Genomic DNA, 21,454 nt, shown 5'->3' with positions numbered 1-21,454 from the left:
AAGACACTCACCAGGAGAAAAGTAGTTACCAGACACGTGACAAAAACAGGGAGTTGTTCTGCTTGATGTAACATATGTACTTGCTTCTGTTGTGACAGATGTGCTGGAGGAAGAACTGATGATTACAGAAGTGCTTGTTGTAACACTACTTGATTGTGATATACCAGCTGTAGATACTGTTAAAGACAAAACATGCATTAGTTTACAGCACAGGATTTTCAACTCACAATTTTAACATATCCAGCAAATTGAGCCAACATTTTTGTTGCATTCAACTATTTGCCTTTCTGCTTGTCTAGCAGAGATACTAGTAGTAGAAGGATAGATTAAAAAGTGGTTTATCTGTTGGAAGAAGTAGAACTAATAGGGGAAGAAGTCACAGAAAACAGTGATAGCAATGTTGTTCTTCCAAAATATCTGTTTGTAATCTTTGCAGAGGTAGACAATGACATACCTGGCATGCTAGTGATAGTGACACTTGTGGGAAAAAAACTGGTGGCTGTACTTTGTTCAGTAGAAGAAACAGATGTTGGAAGGAAGATGCTTGTAGTATTTGACTGAGAGAGGCTGGAGGCAGTACTGGGTGATGTTGAAACCTGGCTAGTCACAGTGGAGATTTCTGCTGGAGTGGACATGGGTGTGGATGTTGTGGTGCTTTCTGCTGTGGTCCTCAAAGTGCTGACAGTGCTACTGGCTGAGGTGGATGTTCTTGGTGTGGGTGTGATGATGGTTGTGCCTTCTGTTGGAGGGGGAGTGGTCTTGGTGGTACTGGTGCTGCCAGTGGTTATTACAATGGCTGTTCCTTGTGTTGTTGGGACAGGGGTACTGGAGACAACTGTGGTGCCAGTGGTGGTTGTCAGTGATGACTCAGGTAGTGTGGAGGCAGTAGTAGTGGGTGATGTTGGAGTCTGGGTTGCCACAGTAGAGGTTTCTGTTGGAGCAGACGTGCCTGTGGATGTTGTGGTGCTTCCTGTGGTGGTCCTGGAGGTGCTGGCAGTGCTACTGGCTGAAGTGGACACTGTTGGTGTGGGTGTGATGGTGGTTGTTGCATTTGTTGGAGGGGGAGAGGTCCTGGTGGTGCTGGTGCTGCCGGTGGTTGTTACAATGGTTGTTTCTTGTGTTGTTGTGGTAGGGGTACTGGAGACAACTGTGGTGCCAGTGGTGGTTGTTGACTGGCAGTGTGTATACTCACAGCACCGCACCTGGATCTCATAGTCAAAGCATATGGGATATTTTGCGATCTGATCCTCATTTCTGCACACAAGCCCATTTTCAAGGCTGCACTCAAATATCTGTCCCAGTTGCTGCTGACTCCGCTCAGGGTAATCTTTAGCACGGCAGTTGATGCCTTGTGGCTTTTCACACAGTGCATACCCAGCGGCGCGGATTTTTGCAACTGTCTCTACGTCTCCATTTTGGCTACCAGGGGCAGGGGAATCCAAATTAAACCATTGTGTCCATGTACAGAGCGGCTGGCAGTTGGTTGTGGGCTCGGGTGTGGTGTTAGTGGTGGTGGCTGTTGAGGTGGACGCTGTTGTTGTGGGTGTGATGGTGGTTGTGGCATTTGTTGGAGGGGGAGTGGTCTTGGTGGTGCTGGTGCTGCCAGTGGTTGTGGTGACAGTGGTGCCTTGTGTTGTCGGGGCAGGGGTACTGGAGACAACTGTGGTGCCAGTGGTGGTTGTCAGTGATGACTCGTGTAGTGTGGAGGCAGTAGTAGTGGGTGATGTTGGCGTCTGGGTTGCCACAGTAGAGGTTTCTGTTGGAGCAGATGCTGCTGTGGATGTTGTGGTGCTTCCTGTGGAGGTCCTGGAGGTGCTGGCAGTGCTACTGGCTGAAGTGGACACTGTTGGTGTGGGTGTGATGGTGGTTGTGGATGTTGTGGTGCTTCCTGTGGTGGTCCTGGAGGTGCTGGCAGTGCTACTGGCTGAAGTGGACACTGTTGGTGTGGGTGTGATGGTGGTTGTTGCATTTGTTGGAGGGGGAGAGGTCCTGGTGGTGCTGGTGCTACCGGTGGTTGTGGTGACAGTGGTGCCTTGTGTTGTCGGGGCAGGGGTACTGGAGACAACTGTGGTGCCAGTGGTGGTTGTCAGTGATGACTCGGGTAGTGTGGAGGCAGTAGTAGTGGGTGATGTTGGAGTCTGGGTTGCCACAGTGGAGGTTTCTGTTGGAGCAGATGTGGCTGTGGATGTTGTGGTGCTTCCTGTGGTGGTCCTGGAGGTGCTGGCAGTGCTACTGGCTGAAGTGGACACTGTTGGTGTGGGTGTGATGGTGGTTGTGGCATTTGTTGGAGGGGGAGAGGTCCTGGTGGTGCTGGTGCTGCCAGTGGTTGTTACAACAGTTGTTTCTTGTGTTGTCGAGGCAGGGGTACTGGAGACAACTGTGGTGCCAGTGGTGGTTGTCAGTGATGACTCGGGTAGTGTGGAGGCAGTAGTAGTGGGTGATGTTGGAGTCTGGGTTGCCACAGTAGAGGTTTCTGTTGGAGCAGATGTGGCTGTGGATGTTGTGGTGCTTCCTGTGGTGGTCCTGGAGGTGCTGGCAGTCCTACTGGCTGAAGTGGACGCTGTTGGTGTGGGTGTGATGGTGGTTGTGGCATTTGTTGGAGGGGGAGTGGTCTTGGTGGTGCTGGTGCTGCCGGTGGTTGTTACAACAGTTGTTTCTTGTGTTGTCGAGGCAGGGGTAGAGGAGACAACTGTGGTGCCAGTGGTGGTTGTTGACTGGCAGTGTGTATACTCACAGCACCGCACCTGGATCTCATAGTCAAAGCATATGGGATATTTTGCGATCTGATCCTCATTTCTGCACACAAGCCCATTTTCAAGGCTGCACTCAAATATCTGTCCCAGTTGCTGCTGACTCCGCTCAGGGTAATCTTTAGCACGGCAGTTGATGTCTTGTGGCTTTTCACACAGTGCATACCCAGCGGCGCGGATTTTTGCAACTGTCTCTACGTCTCCATTTTGGCTACCAGGGGCAGGGGAATCCAAATTAAACCATTGTGTCCATGTACAGAGCGGCTGGCAGTTGGTTGTGGGCTCGGGTGTGGTGTTAGTGGTGGTGGCTGTTGAGGTGGACGCTGTTGTTGTGGGTGTGATGGTGGTTGTGGCATTTGTTGGAGGGGGAGTGGTCTTGGTGGTGCTGGTGCTGCCGGTGGTTGTGGTGACAGTGGTGCCTTGTGTTGTCGGGGCAGGGGTACTGGAGACAACTGTGGTGCCAGTGGTGGTTGTCAGTGATGACTCGGGTAGTGTGGAGGCAGTAGCAGTGGGTGATGTTGGCGTCTGGGTTGCCACAGTGGAGGTTTCTGTTGGAGCAGATGTGGCTGTGGATGTTGTGGTGCTTCCTGTGGTGGTCCTGGAGGTGCTGGCAGTGCTACTGGCTGAAGTGGACACTGTTGGTGTGGGTGTGATGGTGGTTGTGGCATTTGTTAGAGGGGGAGAGGTCCTGGTGGTGCTGGCGCTGCCGGTGGTTGTTACAACAGTTGTTTCTTGTGTTGTCGAGGCAGGGGTAGAGGAGACAACTGTGGTGCCAGTGGTGGTTGTTGACTGGCAGTGTGTATACTCACAGCACCGCACCTGGATCTCATAGTCAAAGCATATGGGATATTTTGCGATCTGATCCTCATTTCTGCACACAAGCCCATTTTCAAGGCTGCACTCAAATATCTGTCCCAGTTGCTGCTGACTCCGCTCAGGGTAATCTTTAGCACGGCAGTTGATGCCTTGTGGCTTTTCACACAGTGCATACCCAGCGGCGCGGATTTTTGCAACTGTCTCTACGTCTCCATTTTGGCTACCAGGGGCAGGGGAATCCAAATTAAACCATTGTGTCCATGTACAGAGCGGCTGGCAGTTGGTTGTGGGCTCGGGTGTGGTGTTAGTGGTGGTGGATGTTGATGTGGACGCTGTTGTTGTGGGTGTGATGGTGGTTGTGGCATTTGTTGGAGGGGGAGTGGTCTTGGTGGTGCTGGTGCTGCCGGTGGTTGTGGTGACAGTGGTGCCTTGTGTTGTCGGGGCAGGGGTACTGGAGACAACTGTGGTGCCAGTGGTGGTTGTCAGTGATGACTCGGGTAGTGTGGAGGCAGTAGTAGTGGGTGATGTTGGCGTCTGGGTTGCCACAGTGGAGGTTTCTGTTGGAGCAGATGTGGCTGTGGATGTTGTGGTGCTTCCTGTGGTGGTCCTGGAGGTGCTGGCAGTGCTACTGGCTGAAGTGGACACTGTTGGTGTGGGTGTGATGGTGGTTGTGGCATTTGTTGGAGGGGGAGAGGTCCTGGTGGTGCTGGTGCTGCCAGTGGTTGTTACAACAGTTGTTTCTTGTGTTGTCGAGGCAGGGGTACTGGAGACAACTGTGGTGCCAGTGGTGGTTGTCAGTGATGACTCAGGTAGTGTGGAGGCAGTAGTAGTGGGTGATGTTGGAGTCTGGGTTGCCACAGTAGAGGTTTCTGTTGGAGCAGACGTGGCTGTGGATGTTGTGGTGCTTCCTGTGGTGGTCCTGGAGGTGCTGGCAGTGCTACTGGCTGAAGTGGACACTGTTGGTGTGGGTGTGATGGTGGTTGTGGATGTTGTGGTGCTTCCTGTGGTGGTCCTGGAGGTGCTGGCAGTGCTACTGGCTGAAGTGGACACTGTTGGTGTGGGTGTGATGGTGGTTGTGGCATTTGTTGGAGGGGGAGAGGTCCTGGTGGTGCTGGTGCTGCCGGTGGTTGTGGTGACAGTGGTGCCTTGTGTTGTCGGGGCAGGGGTACTGGAGACAACTGTGGTGCCAGTGGTGGTTGTCAGTGATGACTCGTGTAGTGTGGAGGCAGTAGTAGTGGGTGATGTTGGCGTCTGGGTTGCCACAGCAGAAGTTTCTGTTGGAGCAGACGTGGCTGTGGATGCTGTGGTGCTTCCTGTGGTGGTCCTGGAGGTGCTGGCAGTGCTACTGGCTGAAGTGGACACTGTTGGTGTGGGTGTGATGGTGGTTGTGGCATTTGTTAGAGGGGGAGAGGTCCTGGTGGTGCTGGTGCTGCCAGTGGTTGTTACAGCAGTTGTTTCTTGTGTTGTCGAGGCAGGGGTACTGGAGACAACTGTGGTGCCAGTGGTGGTTGTCAGTGATGACTCAGGTAGTGTGGAGGCAGTAGTAGTGGGTGATGTTGGAGTCTGGGTTGCCACAGTAGAGGTTTCTGTTGGAGCAGATGCTGCTGTGGATGTTGTGGTGCTTCCTGTGGTGGTCCTGGAGGTGCTGGCAGTGCTACTGGCTGAAGTGGACACTGTTGGTGTGGGTGTGATGGTGGTTGTGGCATTTGTTGGAGGGGGAGAGGTCCTTGTGGTGCTGGTGCTGCCGGTGGTTGTGGTGACAGTGGTGCCTTGTGTTGTCGGGGCAGGGGTACTGGAGACAACTGTGGTGCCAGTGGTGGTTGTCAGTGATGACTCGGGTAGTGTGGAGGCAGTAGTAGTGGGTGATGTTGGAGTCTGGGTTGCCACAGTAGAGGTTTCTGTTGGAGCAGACGTGGCTGTGGATGTTGTGGTGCTTCCTGTGGTGGTCCTGGAGGTGCTGGCAGTACTACTGGCTGAAGTGGACACTGTTGGTGTGGGTGTGATGGTGGTTGTGGCATTTGTTGGAGGGGGAGAGGTCCTGGTGGTGCTGGCGCTGCCGGTGGTTGTTACAACAGTTGTTTCTTGTGTTGTCGAGGCAGGGGTAGAGGAGACAACTGTGGTGCCAGTGGTGGTTGTTGACTGGCAGTGTGTATACTCACAGCACCGCACCTGGATCTCATAGTCAAAGCATATGGGATATTTTGCGATCTGATCCTCATTTCTGCACACAAGCCCATTTTCAAGGCTGCACTCAAATATCTGTCCCAGTTGCTGCTGACTCCGCTCAGGGTAATCTTTAGCACGGCAGTTGATGCCTTGTGGCTTTTCACACAGTGCATACCCAGCGGCGCGGATTTTTGCAACTGTCTCTACGTCTCCATTTTGGCTACCAGGGGCAGGGGAATCCAAATTAAACCATTGTGTCCATGTACAGAGCGGCTGGCAGTTGGTTGTGGGCTCGGGTGTGGTGTTAGTGGTGGTGGCTGTTGAGGTGGACGCTGTTTGTGTGGGTATGATGGTGGTTGTTTCTTCTGTTGGAGGTGCAGTGGTACTGTCCATAACTGTGTTGCTAGTGGTTGTTGTCCTTGTTGACTGGATGAGAGTGGAGGCAGTAATGGGTGCTTCTGGTGTTTGGGTCAGGTCACTGGAGATTTCTGCTGCAGTTGACATGGTCTGGTAGCGTGTTGTTAAGACTTCTGATGTCGTTGCTGAAACCGAATTTTTAGTGAGAGAAGTTGTTTTTTCTCTGGTGTTCGGTGTTGTAGATACTTTTTGCGGTTCGGATTTTTGAGTTGTTATTTTTGTCTTTGTTCCTACTGTTACAGCAGTGGTTGTGAATTCTGTTGGTGTTGTAGTTTGTGGTTCTGAACATGGTACATAGCTGCAGCATGATATTCTGATTTCATAATTGTAGCAGCGTTTAGATTGTTGGTCTTTGTTGTTACATATCAGTCCTGTGTTTTGATTACATTGTACCGTTTGCTTAAGATTTGTTATTTCTGTATCTGGATGTTCTTTGGCTCTACATTGAACAGCATGCGGGTTTTTGCACACGCTGTATCCTTTAGCTCTGAGGTTTTCAAATGTTTCATAATCTCCACTGTCGTCTTTGTCTTCAGGTATTGTGGTATCATACCATTGTGACCACGCACAAATATTCATCACACATACAGTTGTTGGTGATGTTGTAGTTGCCACTTCTGTATTTAAAAGAAGGAAATATAAGTGTTATCCGTTTGTATTAAAGGAAGTGCCTGGAAAAATTATTCATCTTCCATACATTTTAATGTGGCATGTAATGTTATATATGTTAATGCACTGTTTTACTTTTAATGAACTTGCTTTGACACTCTTGAATTTTATTTCTAAGGTAAATGTAGATCTCATGTCTGTTTTATTTTTCAAACGGTACTTTATGTGACATTTATTTTAAAAAAATATAGTTAAATATAACTGATATGATATCTTTTGTATAGAATGTCAATACATAGGATAACATGATTTCACAATTGCTGTGTTATGAATGAAAGGAGGTTTTATTCTCCTTGATATTATTCTCCAGGATGCAATGATTAATCAGCTCTATTATTTTTTTCCCCTGGAAAAACTCTGGTGATACAGTGGAGACTGAGTTTGTAACAAATGCTTTAGTCATTTCTACATCCTTGATTATGGTTGTCTTTAGCAACAGAAGCTTCCAGATGAACTGGTGACTCCAGGAGAAGTCAACAGTTTCAAGTAAAATTATATGCCATTAACAGCTGAAAAGGCCCCCCCCTCCCTTTCAGGCAATTTTTGGTCCCTTCCAGAGAGTTTTCAGTAATTTTAAAAGAGTATTCATGCGTGCGTACCTGAAGCAGTAGTTGTGGGCTGACTTGTAGAAAATGTAAATGGGGTTGATGGAGTGATGCCACATTGAAAGATATTTCTGTTTATTGTTCCATTGATGTCACATGTTGCACTGAAACACCATCCAGTTCCATCTGTGGTGTTGTAGATGAGTTCACCATATTTATAGCTCTTCCCTTCATAAATGCAGTAGCATGCTGTAATTCAGAATAAGTTTATTGTCGGGCAGCCATGAAAAGATAATGTCCATTATTTCATTTTCTTAACAATTCTTTTTAGCTGTCTTACCTTTATCATCAAACTTGCACTGTAAACCTTCTGATGTGCATTCACTGAAATAGAAAAAATAAAAAAAGCATGTAGTTTTGATTGAGAGTTAATTTTATTAGTCACCTCTCTGCCAGACACTAGCATCAAAAGACAGGACCCTTTATTTGTGTTTATTCCTTGAGTTTCCAGTTAATGTTGGCTTCTGTTTTGCAATTGTTTTCCAGAATATTTTCTTACATATAATCCAAACTTAAAAATAGAAGTGAAGCCAAATATTATTAAAAGCTACAGGTAGAATTCTTAAGGAAGACTTTCCTTCATTCCTACTTATCGCTTTCTGTGCACTTGCGATGTTTATATACTAAAAAGCAGGCTAAGAAGGGAAGGAGTCTAAATACTACCAATAGTATAAGGTTGTAATAAAATCCTTGGAATTAGACCCCTACTAGATACCTATACAGTATTTTTCCTGCCATAGGAATGGGAAATAGAGAAAGCCTGGTCATAAAGGACTTACTGTTCTTGTTGTATCTTTATGCTGAGGATTTACAACATGATCAGGAACAAATTCAGCTGAACATAAAATCACATAAGAACTTTTTACTACTACTGTAGTAAGAAAACTGGCATTAGATAGTAAGGCATTATTTTTACAGAGGCAGCATAAACTAGTCCCATCAGGTATTAGGAACATGTAATTTCTCACTGGCATTTTTATCATTTTTCCTTGTAACATAGTGGGGCTGATAGATTAAGTCTTACCATAAGTGACATTCATCTCGTCTATATATCTTTCCATCTTCATTACTGTAACAGTCACAGAGACTAACACACTTCATCTGATCCTCATGAAAATACGGTGTCTCTGATGGACAATTAGGATAGCAGCCTGAAGGAAGGAAAAGGCCATATCAAAGGTAAGAAAAGTGAAAATGAGATACGGTCAGCAAAAGTTTTATTGGTGCACAATGTGTTTGCAGCTCATGTTTTTAATAGCCATAATTTTTACAACTTTGTTTCTTCCAATAATTCTAGGAAGTAATGCAGAGTACTAGCGTCAGCAGAACCCACCCACAAAAACCTAGTCCTAGAGCTGTTTTTGACTCCTGTTTTCATACTCTGCCTCTATTCATGTGGATGGAATGGTGTTGAAGAAAGCTTAATGGTGTAAATGCAGCTGATGAGGGAAATACTCTCAATTAAAGACCATTAAAAATATAATAAAATGTACCCACTTTAAGGTACTTTCAGCTCTTTTTACCTTCTAAGCCTGGCAAATTGTGGAGGCATTTTCCACTGGGGTTCCTACAGGTCTTCATACAGGAGGCTCCACAAGGCTTATAGTGCCATTCACATTTCCCTTGTTGATTGTAGTAATCACAGAACAGTGCTAAGCAGAAAAATAAATTTGGACATATTCAGGAAAAAAGAAAAAAAAGGAGCTTTTTTTTTTGGCTCATGTCTGTTCATCATATCCCCGCAATGCTGCTTGAACAGTCTTGAAAATCGTGAATGAATAGATGAAATTGTGTGACCATCAAAACAGCTTAATGTGAAAAGTCTACACAGTGACATTATAATGCATATATGTAAGATACCCAGAGCATGTGTTCAAGGACATCAGCAAGACACTGTACATTTAACTACACTCTCAGTATAAATGTTTATAACATAATACTCACGACAGATTGATGGGGTCCTCCAGGCTATGCACACACCAACTTCACTACATGCTTGAGCATAGGCAGCTACTGCTGTACAAAAGCAATCACAGTCTCCTCCAGTGTCACATGCACAAGCGTCTGTCACACATGCTTGGTAATATTTTGCTGGTTCAACCTGTTATTAAAGAGAAATGTAATATTATACATACTGCCTTCTAAATTCTTTCTTAGCTTTGCTAGAGTATTTTTCTTAAAACTCTAATATCTCAGAAGAAAGACATCAGTAATTACATTTTAGTTGTTTGTTCTTGTTTTTGGTTTTGTTTTTGTTTTTTTAAATATACACTGTTTAACACTTGAGCTGATGCCAGATGATATATCCAAATCACATGTTGACAGATTTTCAGGCACCCAGACTTCTGTCCTACTGGAATCTAAGATTCACGTTCCCAAGAAATACTGGGCAACTGCACTTGAAAATGAAGGTCTCTGCCAGTGGAAAGAACTATGGTAATAGGGAGAGCACAGAGTTAACTCTACATTGTTTGGTATGTACTTAGTGTCAGATAAAGGGTATGCTGACACTTCATTACCATGTTATTGTTTCATTGAGCTTGTATTCTGTACATGCTATATAAGAATTCTATTTCAAGTCACACTACAAGAAAATATGTAGTAATTATATAATTATTATTCTTTCATAACAGGTGAATATTTCATATGAACTAAATGTCCTTTTATTTCTTACAGGTATGGACTATAAATCTGTTCCATTGAGTGGGATTCAGATTGAAGTTTTTGTGGCATAATTCAAAGTGAAACATGCTAATGAGTTAGGCATGCATGTCAAAATGTTTGAGGCTACCAGCCTCAATAATACACAGACCTAATCTGCACACAGCAAGCTTCTCCCCTAGTAATACCTGAGAGTGACAGGCAGCAAAGACATCACTGTTGATGATGCTACACTGCTTCTCTGACCAAGACTTTCGATAAAGGTTGGTAGAACATGGGTCCCGTATGCTGTAAGCATCAGGACACGTAGAGGATACTTTCCAGCTGTTTCCAAACTCTAGGACATTCTCTACCACAGACTGACTCCTTGTAGTAAAGTCATTGATGCCATTGCCATCATAATTTCCACAGAGGCCACAGGTCTGTCCCTACAAAAGAAAGTAAATAAAATAATAAGGGAGGTGAGAAAACTTGAAAGAACATATGAGACTGAAAGAATACTTGAAATTCAGCTCTTAAAATGATGCCATTCCATTCTAACTTTCCTGAACATCTTCATGGCACTTAGTGCCATGATCTAGTAAACGGACTAGAGTTGGACCAAGGGTTGGACTCGATGATCTCTGAGGTCTTTTCCAACCCAGTCGATTCTGTGATTCTGTGATTCTGTGATCCCTTGTTTCCTTAGCAACAGAGCATGACTACTAAGCTTAGAAGGATACTGCTGTTCACTTTTCTTCTTTTAAATCTCAACAATAAAACCATCTTTGTAAACTTCTGTCTTTGAGGTATGTCTTTAACAAGGAAATGAGGAGTCACAGTTAACCAACTAAGCTTTTCATTTAAGCCTTGTCTCATACGATAGAGGTACATATGAAAAACAGCCTTACAAAGCTGCATAAATACTATCAGTCCAGCCACATAGTCTATTCATTAAGTCTGTACTGTTATGACTGCTCACATGTTTAAGGAGAAATTACATTTTCCTTGCACATCCAGAAATATCCCTTAGTCTGAATTTATGGTTCTTTAAAACTGTGATAAGCTACAATAGATGCTATGCTTCCTCTATTAATCTAATGTGCATACTTTCCACATTCCTACTATTTTTATGAAGTGCCAGTGGGTAAGGTAGCAAAAGAACCTATGATACTGAAATAAATTTGTATATGTAGTTCTAAATTACACTTGATTTATATAACTAATTGAAATGTCACTGTGGTATAGGAAATTCCTCATTTACTACAGTATTTAGTACTTATAAGCTAAGTGAAGGTGTATGACAACAGGAATACGTTTTCTTTGTCACCTGTGTTGACACATGCTTGAAAAATACATGGTAGCATTTTACAAGAGAATTTCACTCATAATATTTCACTTCCTTTTTCTTGAAGTATGATAATTTGATTTGTGTGTCAATGAGATCTGGCAGCATTGGTTTACTTTCAATATCAAGATGACTCAGTTGATTTCTACACATGTAGTTCTGTAATTTTAATAAGGTCTGGTAATTTTTACCAAGGTTCAGTGGGTAATTTTAACAAAGTCCAAAAAAGTGGTTTGCCAATTCAAGTTCTGTCAGGGCAAATAGGCACAGAAAGCTGCCTTCAGAGCTCAGAACAGCAGCAGGATGATGGCATGGCTTCCTGAGGCACCAGAGGAATGAAAAACCACATAGGATGTCCTGCAGGAATGCTAGAGACATCACCTGTTTGGGATCTTGGCAGATTTTCAATAGAATTCCCACCCAGTCCAAATCTGGACTGTAAATTGCCATTTAACTGCTAGTTCCGCACCTTAAAATCAGGGCTGAGCTTGATGAAGATGCTGGTTTTCTTGTCCCATACGAGGATCATTCCGCTTGTGGTCTCAATTACCAAGTACATACCCATATAGCGGACTGTGTATGGCACCTCATCATTTTGTCCCCTCTTTATTACACTGACATGCTCCTCACCAAGTATCAGTTCATAGCCCTGAAACAGGAGGAAAAGGTAATTAAAAATAAACTCAATAGCTGCAGCTGTGTTCTTGAATATGTTTTTCTGCTTTTAAGAGCACTACAAATAGTTTATATAATGAAAACAAATAATCCAAATGTGGTAAATCAAAACTATGTAGTTCAAAACGCAGGTTCCTTGAATTGTGGTAAAAAGGTGTTTTAAATGGTGTTGGTCAAAGAAGAGTGGTTTTGTAGTCATAGAGGAGCTACGTTGCACAGAATAAAACAATCTTCTGACATGTTAATGTAAATTTCTACTAAAGACAATATTCTTGTAGATCTGTAGTTTGCTCAAGAGTGGTATAAGATAGGATGGGAAATGGAAAAGACAGAAAGCTGGAAAGCTCTACCAAATATTTCACTCAAATCTGATTTAAGCTTAACTTTCAAGTTGATTTGCATTTTAAAATATTTTTCCAACTTCCTTGAAGCAATGGATATCTAGGCTTCTCCTAAACCTTAAACAGACAAAGAACAAAACTGGTTTGTATGCAAAACCTTCTTACCTCTAAGAAAACTTTGATAGATTTTGAGCAAGTTGTCCCAGTGTTGCCACAGGGAATATTTTCAGTGATAACCCTGAAGGTCCCATTGGCTGTGCCACTCTTCCCACAGTGGTCCTGGGTAGAGGATATAATTTAAAAATATATTATATATTATTATTTTGTAGACATGATCAAGGTTGTGTCTCATTTACTGTTGTTAATTATCAGTACCTGGACTAGTGTGTATTCACAGTTTCCATTAAAGCTGAACCTTTTGTCATCAAAGGTATTATAATGACCGTCTCCGTAAACAGCACAAGTGCCTAGACATTGCTCTTCAGTGCATTCCCACTTCCTATTCCTGCACACACTAGGAATGAGAATAAAATATTTTAATAATAAAACAACTCACTGTTTTGTGTGGACATATCCCACAACTCAGTATTTTTTTGGCAGCTTGCCCCTGATAAATGTTGCATTGATTCTGGAGTTAAAATAGTCTTTTACGTTTTTCATGTAAAGAATTAAAGCAAAGTTCTGTTCTGCTACTCTGAATGCATTAACTGCAAAATATTATAATACTTAATGAACTGTAGCACCCAAAGTTTCCTCCCATTTGTCTTTTTGGTCATCTGCCTGCATCAGAGGGAATCTTGCTCATACTGTTTAATCTGGAACTGAAACATTAATCAGTTGATGAAATATGTACTCCACGTTTTTCCTCCCTTCTGTACTATTTAAGATCTTTGGAAAGGCAAATGATGGAACCAGGAATGCTACTTCTGAGGAAATATTTACCAGGTGTTGCAGTCAACGCTGATCTTTTCCCCAGGCTGATACATGGCTTCATTGTGAATACATGGACATTCCTCTTCAGGAATACAATCACCATTCTTGTCTAACACAAGCCCAGCTGGGCACACACAGCCAGATATACATTGTGTCCTATACTGGTAAGGTAAAGAGGAAGATATTATTTTAGAATGAAATAATCACAATGGAAAATAGAAAGATTAAATTCTCATAAAATATCTTTATATGGTCTTATTGCTACCCAGCTTAAATGGGAGACGACTACAAAGTACTTATAAGACAATGGAACAAAAAGGAAGTTATTAGCCATTGATTTAATACAATATAAATCTGTTAAACGCAAATGTTTTATGTATGTCAATCCTGATTGCTCTGCTGGAGTCTGTGAAACTTGAAATACATTAATCTTAAGTCTTTCTCTGTATTACATGAAGATGTCTTGCATATTGTAGTGAGTGATTTGTGATCGAATGGAGCTTTAAAAAGAAAATAAGTAATATTTTTTCAGTTTGGTTGAGTTACATTGAAATCCATTTCTCTCATATGGTACTTATTCATGTAATGGCATGTGACTACTATGCAACTAGATGGAACAATATGAAGAGAAGTGCAAGAAGTTCAAAAATGCATCATATGAGAAAGAATGATTTATCCTCACCAGTTTATAGCCAGTAATTTCCTCCTGAAAAAGTAAAAAGTGTGGCAGAGCCTTATATATTTTCACTACTAATTAGTTGCCTGCAGTAGCGAAAGAAAGGTAGACACTAATCTTATTAATTAAATTGGATGTTACATTATTATATTTTGGTCTAAGGGTCCCATTGTTAATGCTTCCTAACATGGTTTTAGGCTTTTGCTACAAGAACAAAGTATCTATGTTGTAGATTTGGAGTAGATCAAATCGATCAATTGCTTTAGCACCAAGAGCTCTGGTAAAACCTGGAAGCACCATCATTCCATCTAGACACGTTATACTTACACACTGCAGATCCAGAGTCTGGCAACTTTTTTGGCATTCTGCTCCTGTTGTTCCTGCAGTGATGTTTTTACAGTCGAAGTAGACCATGGGATATTTACAGACTAGAGAAAGGAAAGAAGTCAGAGCAGTAAGAAATGGCAGAGGGTTTATCCCACATCTGTAGCCATTTAAACCATCTAGAATTTTTTTGGAAATTATGTATTTCAGTCATTGTGGGTTGCTGTCCCTATTCAATCTGCTAAATAGATTCACTTCAGAGCACTGAATTCACAGAAAAAACCCCACACTATTTCGGAAAAAAATCTTCATGAGGAAGAGGTCTTATAAGGAATCTAGGTTCATTCCTGCCTTTTATGATAATTGTTGCACTATAACTAAATGAGAAATACTTCTATTATTTAAAAATCCATTATGAAAAATAAATTCTGTCAGCTATTTCTGTCTCACAGTTGGCACAGAGGAAAAGATAAGTGGAAGATTTTTTTTTTTACCTGTAGTTGAAGGTGCTCCAATACAATCCAGTCTTCCCTGGGTGCAAGTGCTGAAAGGGAGGGAAACATATATTTTATTTCCTCTCAAAACATGTACTGAGACTGAGAGCTACTTTTCTCTTTTCAGATTTCAGAATTTTTGAAGGAACTAAAGAATGCTGTTTTGCTGTCTCAAGAAATAATTTTGCTCAATACCACTACCAGTGCTGCTTTCAAATTATATCCATCATTGCTTAACAGGAAAAATCATAGGCTGAAATGAGTATATGTCTCTGCTTCTTACTCAGTTTCTCATAAGATTTCTCCTTGCTTTTGTTGTCATAGTTTTGTGCTTGCAAAATGATGTGATTAAATATAAAATTCACCTGAATACAAATGCTCTATCAATTTGGAAATATCATAGAATCACAGAGTCATGTAGGTTGGAAAAGACATGTAAAATCGTTAAGTGCAACTGTAAACCAAACATAGCCAAGTCCACCAGTAAACCGTGTCGCTAAGCATCACATCTATATGTCTTTTAAACACCTCCAGGGATGGTGACTCAACCACTTCCCTGGGCAGCCAGCTCCAATGCTTGACAACCCTTTCAGTGAAGAATTTTGTCCTAATATCCAATCTAAACAACCTCTGATCAAACTTGAGGCCATTTCCTCTTGTCCTATCACTTGGTTCTTCAGAGAAGAGACCAACACCCACCTTGCTACAGCCCGCTTAGGTCAGATAGCTGTAGAAAGCAATAAGATCTCCCCTGAGCCTCCTTTTCTCTAAACTAAACCACCCCATATCCCTCCACTGCTCCTCATAAGGCTTGTTCTCTAGCCCCTTCATCAGATTCATTGCTTTTCTTTGGACACACTCCAGCACCTCAATGTCTTTCTTGTAATGAGGGGCCCAAAACTGAAAACAGTATTCGAGATGCAGCCTCATCAGTGCTGAGTACGGGGGAATGATCATGGCCCTAGTCCTGCTGGCCACACTATTTCTGATACAAGCCAGGATGCTGTTGGCCTTTTTGATCACTCAGTCCCCTCATCCAGATCATTTGTAATGATACTAAACATAGCTGGCCCCAGTACTGAGCCCTGAGGAACACAGATTGTGACCAGGCACCAGCTGGGTTTAACTCCATTCACCACAACTCTTTGCACCTGGCCATCCAGCCAGTTCTTTACTCAGCAGAGTACACCCATCCAAACCATGAGCAGCCAGTTTCCCCAGGAGAATACTGTAGGATACAGTGTCAAAGGATTTACCAAAGTCCAGGTAAGCAACATCCACAGCCTTTCTCTTGCCCACTTAGCGGGTCACCTTGTCATAGAAAGAGATCAGGTTGGTCAAGCAGGACCTGCCTTTCTTAAACCCATGCTGATTGGGCCTGATCACCTGATTGTCCTGTACATGCCATGTGATGACACTGAAGGTGATCTGCTCCATAACCCTTTCTGGCACCGGGGTCATGCTGAGAGGTCTGTAGTTCCCTTAATCTTCCTTCTGGCCCTGCTTGTAGATGGGTGTCACATTTGCTGACCCCCAGTCAACTTGGATCTCTCTGGTTAGCCAGGGCTAATACTGCTAAATGGTTGAAAGTGGCGTGGTGAACACTTCTTCCAGCTCCCTGATTCTCCTTGAGTGGATCCTATTGACCATAGCCTTGTGTGTGTCTAAGTGGTGTAGCAGGACACTAACAATTTCCCCTTGCTTTATAGGAGCTTCATTTTCCTCCCTGTCCCTGTCTTCCAGCTCAGGGGAATATGTACCATTCTTAACAGCTGAAAATAAAGTTGAAAAAATTAGAGAACATTTTATCTAAATTCAGGCAAGGCAGGTGAGATCAGTTTAAATATAGCAGATTTTAATGAGAAAGTACATATACTGTTGCTTGAGTGTTTTGCAAAAGATTTGCTTACCATACAAGCCCATTTTCGTTAATAACTTCTCCAAATGGTATGGGAGAGCCTCTGAAGTAGCAGGGGCATTCATTAGCAGGCACACATTTGCCATTTTCATCCATGTAAGTTCCATTTACACAGGTGCAGCCATCAACTGGGACAAACTTAATGTCGCATGTGACATCAGGCTCACTCAGAGACCGGCAGGTAGGTTGGCAGGAAGAGATGGTATAGCTGTAGCTTAGGGATTTGGGACATGAGGTAGTGTATTTTGCTAGAGAGAGGAAAATAGAATACATTTGTTAATTCCAGATGGTTATTTCTGGTGGGGAAAAAAGTAACCATAGGCAGTAGAAATAACATGTGATCAATACTGTACATGTTTGCCTATGTTACATCTTTCATGTAAATGTCTTTCTGAATACTTCCATAGACCTGAAAAGCTATTCTATGTGTGGATAAGTGATGTAGGAAATAAGAAAATATTTTTTCAAATTAAATTTCATATAGAAGCCTCCATTTGGCCCTGCCATTCATTGCCAAGACTTCTAAGTTGAAGTACAAGACAAAACATCTCCCTGAATGTCTCTTGATATGCTAAAAACAGACCTACTGGATCAGTGGAACCCCACATGCAGCTTCAGAAACCTTTGACTTGTAAGTGTTCTGGTTACTATTACTAATACTGTTATTCTAATATGTCACATTTTCTCTACAGTAACTCATGATACATAAAGCTGTAGTGAAATTCAAAGTTGCACAGAAATAGGTAGAGGCACTTCCCTAACAGCAGTCTTTTTCTTAAGCAAGCTATGTCTCCCATCTATTTGTATTCACTCTTGCTAGCAATGGATTGATTCTAAAGGAACAGAAGATAATTACTTCCAGGATTTACTTGACAAAATCCCTTCCTCAACATCTACTATATTTGTTTAGAAATCAGTATAACATAATCTCTGATCAGGAGTTTTTATTGATGTGTTTTCTTAGGAAAGCACATAGTTAAGAGTACTCACAGCAGACATCAGTCCTCCATCCACTCAGCTGGATTCCTTTTGCAGCACAAGCTCTCACATAGGAAGACAGGGCTGCACACAGACAGTCCTCACTATTTTCACAGTTACATGTGTCAAACATGCAGTTCTAAGAATGCAGAGAAAAAGAAAGTCTCAGCACTGATAATACTGTCATTCTAAAAAAATATTAAATAATATTATCTTTCTGGTTTTAGGCACTAATCTTTCTTCAGATATGCTCACTCGTAGACAACACTAAAATAGCTTTGTCACTTTCCAAACTTTGTCTAATTTTCCTGGCAAGGGAGAATGAACGTAATGGAAATTCAGTTTATTTCTGTAGTTATTATTGGGAAATAGTAGTCTTTAAGTCTGTTATGCATTTAGCAGCTTAGTGTTCCTTTGAACCTTATTTATGAATATGCTGCACAATAGCATACAAAGCTCTATTCACTGTAGACACATCATTTCACCAGTGTCCATACCTGCGTGATTCATAGTGAGAAGAAAGACTGGCAACACACTGATAGCAGAACAGTGATAATTAGCTAATGCACTTTCTGTGCTAAGTAGTTATTAATGAGAAAAGCGGCCGATGAGACAACCATTCACTGATGTTCTAACAAGCATTTGACATGCCTTTATATATGCCTCCTACTATATGTGGATAACCATTCAGGAGTAAATAGCTGCCTTTTCATTTGCAAGTAAGTCAGGATCCTGAAGCCAAGACTGACAAATGGAATAAGATAATGTTACAACACAAAGAGAAACACGTGTTTAAAGAACGAAGTGCTGCAGTACAGAAATGAAAATACAGGCATTGTGTTAAGACAAGACAAGTCTGGAACAGTGCTTTTCTGGTAGCTAGTTGTAATGATCTTATTTCTGTTGTTTCTAAAGGGAAAAACAGTCTAACAAAGTACCGTGTGGTGAACTGAGGGATTCACTGCATGGTGACAATCAGCAAAAGGTCCTTTGCTGTCAGTTAGTAGTCCACACCAATGCTGAGCATATTTTTCTGTGAACAGAACAAACAGTACAAATACACATTACTCTTTGTATTACATTAATCACAAAACCACACTGCTCTGGTCCATGAAGCCAGTTCTGAAATGACATAAAATCTCTCCTTCTCCTGTCTTTTTTTTTTTTCTTTTTCACTCAGCTTGTGGGCTAAGGTTCCTAAAGCCAAAGAAGAGGACTTATTGAAGGGGGTGAATAAAAGATTTCCCAAAGATACTCCTACAATCTACTCCTCTGACACCAAGTTGTCAGCTTAGACATCCACTCTATTTTCAGTGACCACAGAGTTCCCTTCAGTTATGTTTCTATGACTCTTCCTTACTTCTTTTACTTTGTTACTTATCCCTAGTGCTTTCATTTTGAACATTTGTTTTTGATTTCAGATGTATATTTTTACCAGGTTTATAAGTCTTTATTCTCTTATCTTTGCTTTCCATTGGATGTATCTTCCTTAGGTATGAGCAAAAAAAAAAAAAAACTAAAAAAAATTTCTAAGCAGCACATACCATTATCAATGCTGAGTGCACAAGGGTTCTCAAAGCTGCTCTGGATATTAGGGCATGAAGCCTGAGTTCTCCATGTATTTGCAAATGCTGTTGCTGTTCCTTCGATTATTCCACTTATGGCCTTGAAGTCATCAGTTTGGATATTATTGAAATTTCCACAGAGACCTGTTGAAAAGCAGTGAAAAGTTTATACTGCTCATACTAGACAAACGACGTTAAGCAAGGTGTTCTTATATTTCATTTACTTACCACAGGTCTGGTCTTTGAAAATAGGGTCCAGTCGCACAAACACTTGCATAATGGGTATGATTTGGATTTCAAGGAGGACGCCAAAGTTTGTCTGTATGATGATGAAGAATGATGAAGGTCTGAACATGGTGACATTAGCTACAGATGAAAAACAGAATGATCACTTTCTGAATGAGGTCAAATGGTGGAAACAGTGCATCTTTATATTATTCTTGCATTTCTATTGCAATTGTTGCAAATTCTTAAGTGAAATAAATCCAATATTTATGAAAATAAATCAGAAATATAAATCAAAATTTATTGTTCAGAGTTTGATTGTAGCTACCAAGTTATTAACAAAGTTATTTGCTGTCTCGACATTAAGCAGTTAGAGATAATTTTTTTCCAAGAGAATAAGAAGGAAAAATTATATGGCACTGAGCCTTAAAAAGAATACTTATATTTTTGTTTCTAAGCTTGTACAGCATACATGGGAACTCTCAATCTGCTGTAGAGGGAAACTAAGCAGATCTGGAGGTCAGAGAAATCACATAGAATTGTTAGTTTTTGAGACAGAGAAAAATCAAATATCTAAGGAAGTATGAGCACAGGAGTGGTAAGTAAAAAAAAAAAAAAAAAGGTGAACAGATGTCTGTGTTAAATTTTGGGCAGTGAGAAGGAAGTAAAGCTTACAGTGATCAGATCACATGAGTGTAAATGCTGTTTGCTTCTGTTTGAACTATTGCAAATACTTTTACTGTCTCCCAGTTCCTTATGACATCAAACTTCCCACTTCTAGTTCAAAAGCACTTGTATGACTCAGGAAATATCCCAGAGAGAACCAAGGTGTGACTATGCACGTTCTGAACAACTCGCAATCCTTTTATTTTCCACAGTTTAAGAAAATAAGAAGTTGTGGAGTTCTATTTTTATTGCTCACAGACTGCTAGAGAAAATAATACCTGCTGAGATGGGCAGCTGGGTGTAGATCGAGTTCACAAACACACCACCATCAGGTTTGACCTCGATGAGCTGATGAGGAAAAGGAACAAGAGTCAACTGTGTGTAGGATAACTATAGTCCAAAGAGTAACAATGGTGATGACTCCAGTGATATTCATTAAAATCATATTACATAAAAAGGGAAGTTTTTTTGTGATTTCACCGCCTCCATCTTTCCACTTAGTACTCTTTAGTAATTTTCCCTGACGTAAAATAATGATTTTTAAAGAGACTTTCTCAACCCTTTAGGGAATTAGATCATCTTTGTTTCTTTGAACACATCTTTGTGATGAATTACATACCTTACTGTTGTAGTTTTTAATAGAAAATCTCACGTGTTTTCCATCTAATTGGCAGAGATAATAGCTTTTTTCTGCTTTGTGAATACAATTTTTTCCATTTTTTTTTTTCCAAATTTATGGCTGATCTGATTTTCACTAAAAAAAAAATCTGTATTTCTTTTCACTTGATTAAAAATAGCATGCACTTATCATATATGCTGACCAATTGAGAGAGAAATGCAGTTCCCTGACTGATTAGGGCTTAGCCTCTTTGCTCTCCATATTTTTACTTGTTGTTTCTCATGTTTATTTTGCATTCTTACAGTTTGTCCTTTATTCATGTTGAGGGTCACTGTCTTTAAGCATGTTTCAGTGTCTGTTAGGCCGCATTTGCGTAGTTCTACCAGGATGGTGAATGTTTCATCTTTACAGTGCTGAAAAAAAAATGCCAACAGTTATTTCACAAAAGTATAATTACAGAAGCTTTCCTTATAAAATTTTCTCTCAACTCTGAAAAAATATTTCTCTTTCTAGAGAAGATCTAGACTCTCTGAAATCACAGGCCTTCTTTGGCCTAAGATTCAATTTTGCCTTTTGTAATGATCACAAACAATGAAGGAATTAGAATCTGGTTTAGCACTTTGTTAATT

General features: G+C 41.6%; 1 protein-coding gene across 1 annotated transcript in view; it reads right to left on the bottom strand.

Moving 5' to 3' along the window:
• LOC110365110 (mucin-5AC-like) overlaps nt 1-21,454 on the bottom strand; it is a 39,209-nt gene that overhangs the window by 6,190 nt on the left and 11,565 nt on the right. Inside the window, exons 12-32 of the mRNA XM_065066500.1 lie at nt 21,128-21,238; nt 20,485-20,554; nt 19,544-19,681; nt 19,295-19,459; nt 18,689-18,783; nt 17,763-17,889; nt 16,765-17,020; nt 14,855-14,904; nt 14,364-14,464; nt 13,370-13,521; nt 12,803-12,941; nt 12,593-12,706; nt 11,881-12,060; nt 10,273-10,512; nt 9,368-9,524; nt 8,947-9,075; nt 8,448-8,574; nt 7,704-7,747; nt 7,418-7,618; nt 455-6,766; nt 12-176 (exon numbers count right to left, since the gene is read on the bottom strand). Coding sequence (XP_064922572.1) covers nt 12-176; nt 455-6,766; nt 7,418-7,618; nt 7,704-7,747; nt 8,448-8,574; nt 8,947-9,075; nt 9,368-9,524; nt 10,273-10,512; nt 11,881-12,060; nt 12,593-12,706; nt 12,803-12,941; nt 13,370-13,521; nt 14,364-14,464; nt 14,855-14,904; nt 16,765-17,020; nt 17,763-17,889; nt 18,689-18,783; nt 19,295-19,459; nt 19,544-19,681; nt 20,485-20,554; nt 21,128-21,238 — 9,073 coding nt within the window. The remainder of the gene's footprint in view (nt 1-11; nt 177-454; nt 6,767-7,417; nt 7,619-7,703; nt 7,748-8,447; nt 8,575-8,946; nt 9,076-9,367; nt 9,525-10,272; nt 10,513-11,880; nt 12,061-12,592; nt 12,707-12,802; nt 12,942-13,369; nt 13,522-14,363; nt 14,465-14,854; nt 14,905-16,764; nt 17,021-17,762; nt 17,890-18,688; nt 18,784-19,294; nt 19,460-19,543; nt 19,682-20,484; nt 20,555-21,127; nt 21,239-21,454) is intronic.

This window comes from Columba livia, chromosome 5 (genome assembly GCF_036013475.1).
Source record: "Columba livia isolate bColLiv1 breed racing homer chromosome 5, bColLiv1.pat.W.v2, whole genome shotgun sequence".
Classification (NCBI taxonomy): Eukaryota; Metazoa; Chordata; class Aves; order Columbiformes; family Columbidae; genus Columba; species Columba livia.
The sequence above is the reverse complement of the archived record's forward strand: the minus strand, read 5'-3'. Positions and strand labels throughout refer to the sequence as shown.